This window comes from Manacus vitellinus, unplaced genomic scaffold, assembly GCF_001715985.3.
Source record: "Manacus vitellinus isolate BGI_N305 unplaced genomic scaffold, ASM171598v3 scaffold_47_pilon, whole genome shotgun sequence".
In the NCBI taxonomy this organism is placed as follows: Eukaryota; Metazoa; Chordata; class Aves; order Passeriformes; family Pipridae; genus Manacus; species Manacus vitellinus.
This window is the reverse complement of record NW_021940585.1, coordinates 794,416-802,760: the sequence shown is the minus strand read 5'-3', so window position 1 is coordinate 802,760 and position 8,345 is coordinate 794,416. Positions and strand designations below refer to the sequence as shown.

The window sequence follows — 8,345 nt, the reverse complement described above, 5'->3', positions numbered from 1 at the left end:
GGCTGAGGGTCTGTGGCCATCCCCGTCCGACTCCTGGCCCGGCTCAGCCGCCTCTCCCGTCCCTCCCCTCAGGAAAACGATGCTGAACGACCTGCTGCGCTTCGACGTGAAGGACTGCTCGTGGTGCAGGTGGGCAGCGCAGCCCTTCGCCCACCCCCGGGCGCGGGCAGGGCTGGGGCACACGGCGTCTTTTCTCAGCACCTCCAGTCCGGGTGTAAAAGTCTGTGGCTCTACCAGAGCATCTGAGGGAAGTGTCACCCCCAGCCAGCGCTGTCACAGCTGATCCCTGCCAGCCGGGGTCACCTCTGTTCCTGCAGCCTGTGGGAGGGCAGAGGGACCCGGCTGCTGCACCCCTTGGGGCAGGGAAGGTGCTGAGGGAGGCTCGTACCTGTCTTGCCTCCTTTCCTCTGGACTGTGCAGTCTGTCTTGTCTCACCTGTGCCCCACTTTCCAGCTCTGCCAAACAAATTTCAGCAGCAGCATGTTTGTAACCATTTATGCTGCAGCACTGTGTCGTAAAATCGTAGCGTAGTCAAGAATCCAAAACTGGTGAAACACTCAGGAACAGTAGAATAACTTCTAACAACTGGGGTTTTTTTTGAATCTGAACAGTAGCTTTGAGTGCCTGAAGCACGACCAGGGTGTTTGACTGCTGCTGTTCTAACTTGTGCAGGGCTTTCACGACGGGGACCCCGCCGGCACCGCGGTATCACCACTCTGCCGTGGTCTATGGGAGCAGCATGTTTGTGTTTGGTAAGGCAGCAGCAGGTTACAGTTGTGGTTGGAATGGTAAATGTGCTGCTGTGTTGGTTTGGAAAAAGAACAGGAGATTTTTAGGAAGTGTCAAAAGATCTCATTCAGTAGTAAATCCAGTATTTTTCATGCGATTTCAGTTTTAGCTTGGAAATACTTTTGCTGTTTTGTTTAAAGTAATGAAGACTTGAAACTCATTACCACAGTGATTCTGTAGGAGATGATGTGGAGGAAAAGTCTCTCACCTGTAGTAGTTAGATACCAGATACCTGCTTTTTGTGCAATGTAGAGTTTCTCCTAATACAATGCCCTGGACTGTGTATGCTCCACTGCCTTAGAGTCTAATGAAATTCTTATTGCCCAGGTGGTTACACTGGAGACATTTATTCCAATTCCAACCTGAAGAATAAAAACGATCTCTTTGAATATAAGTTTGCAACTGGACAGTGGACAGAGTGGAAGACTGAGGGAAGGTAAGAGCTGGTGTCTTTGCCCGTTGCTTCGGGGGACTTGGCCCTGTTTCACATGGCACAGGCAGAGTTAGTTACAGTACTCATGTTAGGGCTGCAAGATGATTGCTGCTCTGGTTTCTCAATTAAGTTTTCTGAAAATTATCTTTGGTTCTAGAAGAGTTTTTTTGCAAGGCCTCCACTCCAGAGTGCACTGTAGTGGAAGTTCTGTAACAGGAGGGATGGGAGCAAAGGAAGCTGGGAGCAATTTTCTTTTGAATTGTTTCAGTTTCAAGGATAGCATGGAATTTGTTGATCCCTCTTGATCCTGAGCTTTCAGCATTTCACAAAAAATGAAAATCAGTAACACGTTACTTCCTAAAGTTGACTCATTTCAGAATGCCATTCCTGGCACTGATTGTGATCCAACTACTTAGGGTATTTTTACAATGGCCTGCAGTGACAGGACAATGGGGAATGGCTCCCCACTGCCAGAAGGCAGGGTTAGGTGGGATGTTGGGGAGAAATTCTTCCCTGTGAGGGTGATGAGGCCCTGACACAGTGTATCAGGGGTTAATTACACTGATACTTTTGGTCTGTGTTCGGCCCAGCCACCTGTGAAAGTTTTGTTCTGTCCCTGCCAAGTTATGAGAAAACAAGCAAAACCAGAAAACAGAAACTTTGTCCTTGAAGGGAGTTTTTGTATGAACTCTATATAATTGGTGTTCTGTGGTTGGCTAATCGTTCTCCAAGGAGAAATTGAAGACTATAGTGATGAAGGACGCCCCCAGACTCATTTGGAAAAGACCCCCCCGAGTGCAGTACACAGGGAAAAGCCACTCATGGGCAGAAGAGACACACTTACATAACCAAGGGGGTGGGACTGAGAACCTCTGGCAGGGCAGTACTGGCCACCCCAGCCTAGACAGGCATAATCAGTTAATTGTATAAAAAAGCAGATAGCTCCTTTTTGGGGAGCTGGCTTCACATCAAGGACAATGTGGCCTTTGCCAATTTGTGAACTTACTGACTTTCCACGGATGCAGCTTCTGCTGTTGGTAATTACAGGCATTCTAGGCTGGTGAGATAACTTCATGGGCAACAGCTGGGTGACTGGGGGAGGTCGTGCTGGGGGCTTATTTCTCTCCTCCTTCCTCTCTTTTGAGTTCGTTCCTTTTGTTGGCCACCTCTTGGTAATAAATATCAGTTTTGTTGAGCTTGCAATGGTGTCATGATTTCAAGATTTCGGTATGCTCGAATCCTCCCTAATACACACAGGTTGCCCAAGAAGCTGTGGCTGCCCCATCCCTGGAAGTGTCCAAGGCCAGGTTGGACAGGGCTTGGAGCAAGCTGGGCTAGTGGAAGGTGTCTCTGCCCATGGCAGGGGATGGAATGAGATGGGCTTAAATGTCCTTTTCTGCCCAAACCGTTTTATATTTCTGTGTTTACCACTCCCCTGTATGGACCATACAGTGTCTTTACCTGCAGTCCTTTACATATTTGAAGTTTCTGAAAAGCAGATTTTAGTGAGCAGAGCAAAGGGAACATTTGTAATTGTGACTTGTGGGGAGGGTTGAGGAATGTACAGTCCATTCTTGCATTACTGTTGCTCACCTCTGATGAGCACATGTTATGTTTTAGAACATAGACCACATTAGTGTTTTCTCTTTCAGTTATCCTAGCAACTTGGGAAATCTTGGAGATTAATTCTTACTCACAGTTTACAAACTCAGATGTCCCTGTCCTTCCCCACAGTTACAGTGTTCATACTGCACAGTGACCTCAGACAAGCCAACAGGTGCCTTGTGGCATCACAAGTTTGTTCAGCCTGGCTGATTTAGTAAAAAACAACAAAGATTGTGGAAGAGAAATCGTAGGTTTATCTTTCAGTGTGAGCACTGTATCAGGAACAGCTTTGAATGATCCCAAACCAGAATCCTGAGCTCTGTCCTGGTCTCATTTCCGTGTCCCACCTGCTTAGCATGTGGGAATACATGTAGGGATTGCCACCTTCCTGTACCAATGGTGCTATGAATTGTCCAGTTATTTAACTACTTTCCTTAATATGCTCTTAAGAGTATTTGAGTCCTGGCAAGGAATTAGTTGGAATTTTTTTGTTTGTAAGGTGGTTTCTCTCCAGTGAAGGCAGCAGAGCGCAGGACTAACACGTGCCCCTCAGAGGCTCAGTGTTTGGAGGGTGGATGGCAGAAGCCATTTTATGTAGGGGACTTCCTTCTTCTTACATTTGCATTGTAGCTGTGACACAGATCCCTCTACAGCCCCTCTGCAGCTGAGATAACATTTTTTTCTGCATTTTCTCCCTTTGCAGGTTGCCAGTGGCCAGGTCAGCTCATGGTGCGACAGTGTACAGTGACAAGCTGTGGATCTTTGCTGGATACGATGGCAATGCACGGTATGGGGGGGATCACCCTCTCCCTGAGTGCTTTTGTGAAATCCCAACCCTTCAGTTTCCACCTCTGTAGAGGCATTTCCATATCCCAAGGGCTTTAAACACGCAACTGGAGCTTTGCAAACCCAGCCTGTTGTTGGGCATCACACTTTTGCAATTCACCGTCTCATGTTCAGATAAGTACGTGCTTAAAACCTAAAAATCCCATCACTCAGAGTGGCTGTGGCTGTGTAATTTTACAGCCTGCTTGGTTGTAAGGATGCAAAATGATCTCTGAAATTTGGCAAATGTGCATTTCTCAAAAGATCCCCTGCACAGGCCGGCTGATGTTGCTGAAGACTTAGAGAGCAAAGCTGGATTTGCTGTGAAATCATCTGACAGAACTAAGAGCAATGTGTCAGCTTTTTCTCTGAAAATCTCTGAAAATATGTGATATTTAGGTTGAAAGGAGGTGGGATTTCAGATGGGAAAAGACTGGAAATGAGTGGTACCAAGAAGTTAAAGAAAGCCTGGTGCTTTGTCTCACAGCAGTTCTTTGAATTTGCTCTTGGTCTGTCAGGGAAAAGTCAATTCTGAACATTAATATTTTTTTGTCTTGATGAACTTGAGGAGTAATTTATTGATTGTTGATGTACAGTATTTGCATTGTGAGAGCACACAGAGATTGTCACAAATGAGGACCTGGATTGCCTCCTCTTCTGAGGAGAATCTGCAGAAGAGTTTCCAGCTCCTCAAAGTCTCCAGAAGAACTGCTGTTAATTGGGAAAACAGATGGGATCTCTTTGTTATTTCTGGAGGAGGAATTGGTGTAAGATGCATGACTGTGGGATTGTTCAGTGCCAGGTTAGGAAGTCCCCTGAGGGCCTTGGTAGCTGGAAGGAGGGAGTGGGTGAGAGGAGCTGTCTGATTTATGTTAGATGTGTCTAATCGTGATAAAAAATGTCTTTTTGTGGAACTTGAGCCTCCAGGCAGATTTGAACAAAGGAAATGTCTGTAGTTACAGAGTAACTTGTCCTGGGAACAGCACAGTCAGAGATGTGTCAGCTTACCTGCTTTGTCCTTCTTTGTGTATTTAAGGAAGGATTCAGTCCCATAAATAATTGCTGGGGTCACTCTCAGCAGTTAGCAGGGATGAGCAGAAGGATACAGGGTAATAAAGGGTATTTCTGTAAAAATCCTGAAGATTAAATAGCTCAAATGCTTAAGCTCCAGACTGATTCACTGTGTGTAACTGTTAACTTCAGTGTACTCGTAAGCAGCAAGATGCTAAAGCAAGCTGGGGTGAGGCTGTCAAATTTAGGTACAGGGAAAAAAGTTGTTTTTCTGTCAGTGGAAGCAGGAGATTCTTCCTGTGCAATGGGAATTTTGATGAAATAGGGGTTTTGTCCTTTCAGTGTCATTACTGAAAATGAACTGTTTCAAATCAAGCATTTTTGTGTTATGGCACAGATTAAATGACATGTGGACAATTGGCCTGCAGGACAGAGAGCTGACCTGCTGGGAAGAGGTAAGAAGCTTTAGTTTCAAGTAACACATAGAATTATGTTTTTTGGTTTTCTTGCACAGTTATTTAAAATGTCCTACACTGGACTGCACTGCTCGCTCTCCAGAATGTGCTTTTGACCCACAGTGAAAAGAAACAGTTAAAATTTGATTTGGAAAACCAAGTGTATATGAAAGGGTGATTTTTGCTTGTGAATCTGTGAACTGAACCTAGACTGCCCACGTGGATTTGCTGTGCTCCCTGTGAGCAGCACTGCATTCCCATTCAGACCATTGCCATGGACTGAGAGCTTGACTGATCAGAGTCCTGATCCTTCCAGTACTAGGAGCTTTAGGAATGTGTCCTCCCAACATTTTATCCATGGAAAATCAGTCTATGCAGACATGTGAGCACAGCACAAGTCGATTACCTGCCGCCAGCTTTCCAGGGCACAGTGTCTGCACACAGAGCTGCTGTGTGCTTGGTCTGCCTGAGCCTCCTCAGTGTGTGGAGTTGTGCCCTAAAATACTACATTTCTAATTTTGAACTTCATTATCTTTCAGATTGAACAAAGTGGTGAAATTCCTCCCTCATGCTGTAATTTTCCTGTGGCGGTTTGCAAAGATAAGATGTTTGTTTTCTCTGGCCAGAGCGGAGCAAAGATTACCAATAATCTCTTCCAGTTTGAATTCAAGGAAAAGATGTAAGTGTAGACAGTTAAGTCGTGCAAAATCCACATAATCCTTGACTGCTTGAGTTGAGAAATGCAAATACTTAAGGGTATTGAGGAAGGATGCTGCATCTCCTGACAAAGAAGAGTAGATAAGAAAAAATATGGACTGTTTTCACTAGACTTTGTCATTTGCCATGTGTGTCAGATTGGTCTTTTTCAGCAGCTGAACAGAAAATTCAGTAGATTCACTTTAAATAGGAAGTGTGAATCTCAGTGTGCTCAGAATGGGATACCAGATATTACCTTCCTAGGAGGATTAAAACCAGAGGTCCTGTGAAATACCAATTCATACTGGAGCCACTGGGAAATGTAAAATGCCAAGTATTTGTGAAAATCCTGAGTATCTAGTTTGAGACATTTGGTGTGACTTGCTCTGAAAATATGGCCTGATGGGATAAAAATGCCCAAAAGTGGGAATACAGATGCACCGGTGTGTTCTGACAGCCTGATCTGGCTGGTTTATGGCTGAAGTAGAACCATAACTGAAACAGCAGCTGATGGCCTTCGGGCCATGGCTGAAATCATACTGTCAAAGTGAGTGAGTCCTTCTCCAAGTGGGACATGGCATCAGAATGGTGCCCTAGGAGGGGTTAGTTCCTAAAATGTGTGAGAATAGATCACCTATTCCTGCCCAGGTTGTATTCTTTGAGCTGCTGGGGTTCACATGAACATGTTGGGGTTCACACGAACACATTGGGGTTCACATGAACTCACTGAACAGCTGGGGTTCACATTGACACATTGGGGTTCACATAAAGTGCATTGGCTTTATCATGTTCTTGGAAGTTCAGCAAGACAGAGCTGGTGCAGGTCTCAGCAACCTGCGGCGTGTCACCTGTTCTCCTGCGGGTTCAGCGGGTGCTGTAACAGAGCTCCTCTGTGCTTATGATCCGAGAGTTAGAAAATTTAAAAGAGCTGTAAAAAAAAATACCCTGTTTCCTGTTGACTGTCCCAGCTGGACACGGATTCCCACTGAGCACCTGCTTCGGGGGTCCCCCCCCCCTCCCCAGCGGCGATACGGGCACACGATGGTCGCGTTCGACCGGCACCTCTACGTGTTTGGGGGGGCTGCAGACAACACGCTGCCCAACGAGCTCCACTGCTACGACGTGGACTCCCAGACCTGGGAGGTCATCCAGCCCAGCCCAGACAGTGAGGTAAAACCTTCCTTTTTGTGTGTTTTCTTTTTTGCTCTGGACATTTTTTTTTTGACAAGGACGTTGACTTTTCGCTAAATTGTTAACAGCTTCTTCCCACAGATGGTTAATCAGCTCAAATATTGTGGGCAACAGTCCTTAAAAATTAGTCAGTGTTGACACACTTAAAACTTTGCTTTGCACTGTTTAAAGAAATACCGTGAAGCACTTGTAATTAGAGCTATGAGTCAGTCATTATTTGGGAAAATTTTATTACGAATTCACTGCATACCAGTGGTTCTGTGATTGGCTGTGCCATGCTCTTGAAGCAGAGTTCAAAGCTAGACAAAGTTTGATTGTGTCACTGTGATAATGCCCAAGCACGTAAAATCTTATAAATTCTGATTATACCGAATAGCATTTCCCTTCTAGGTCAAGTGTAAAGTGTTTGCTTATAAAGGTGTGGCTGGAAAATAGTAATAGGGCTCATAAAGGGCTTTTTTGAACATATTTGTATTAATAAGAGATATAAATTTTAAAATGCCAATTTTTTACATGGACATCAAAAGGCTGTAGACCACCAAGGGCCAAGGCAACACCCCAAATGAGAAAAAAATTAAAAAAAAGGTAAGATGACTAACATCTTTTGGGCTACTCATTCCAAGGCAGTGATTTTGTGATAAAATGCCAATTTTTTCTCATAGTGCAGCTACAGATCCTGTGTGGGATCAGCTGGTATTCCAGGTGGAAGTGGTGAGGGCTTGCCTGGCTTCAGTGCACATTTCAGTGCACGTTTCAGTAAATGTGGTTGCAGTGGCCTCTGATCATTTCATCCCAGACTGCACAAGCAGTTGGTTCCCTGGAGCCCGTACTGAAGTGTGAGATTCCTGGCTTTGGAATGGAGGTGTTCGCTGCCTTTGTTGGTTTGAACAGATTTTACCTTAAGCCACATTAAAATACCACAGCTGATGTGGCAGCAGGTTGGGATTGTCCAGCTGCTGTGCAGGAGATGCTGCATGTGCTGGACATGGGAACTGCAGAGACTGAGAGAGCTGAGTATTGCAGGAACTAGTCAAGTGCAGAGTTACTAATTTAACCAGTATTGGTGTGACAGCGCTCACTCTCTGAGTGCTGTGCTCTGTGGGTGGTGTGTTTTAGTGTGTTTGGTGTGTTTTAGTGTATTTGGTGTGTTTTAGTGTGTTTGGTGTGTTTTAGTGTATTTGGTGTGGGTTAGTGTGTTTGGTGTGTTTTAGTGTATTTGGTGTGGGTTAGTGTGTTTGGTGTGTTTTAGTGTGTTTGGTGTGTTTAGTGTGTTTGGTGTGTTTGGTGTGTTTAGTGTGTTTGGTGTGTTTTAGTGTGTTTGGTGTGTTTTGGTGTGTTTT

General features: G+C 45.1%; 1 protein-coding gene across 1 annotated transcript in view; it reads left to right on the top strand.

The window, feature by feature from the left end:
* The first annotated feature begins 77 nt into the window (after positions 1-77).
* LZTR1 (leucine zipper like transcription regulator 1) overlaps positions 78-8,345 on the top strand; it is a 35,149-nt gene continuing 26,881 nt past the window's right edge. The window contains exons 1-7 of the mRNA XM_029962546.1: positions 78-129; positions 673-752; positions 1,117-1,225; positions 3,531-3,614; positions 5,061-5,118; positions 5,658-5,797; positions 6,783-6,984. Coding sequence (XP_029818406.1) covers positions 80-129; positions 673-752; positions 1,117-1,225; positions 3,531-3,614; positions 5,061-5,118; positions 5,658-5,797; positions 6,783-6,984 — 723 coding nt within the window. The 5' untranslated portion in view covers positions 78-79. The remainder of the gene's footprint in view (positions 130-672; positions 753-1,116; positions 1,226-3,530; positions 3,615-5,060; positions 5,119-5,657; positions 5,798-6,782; positions 6,985-8,345) is intronic.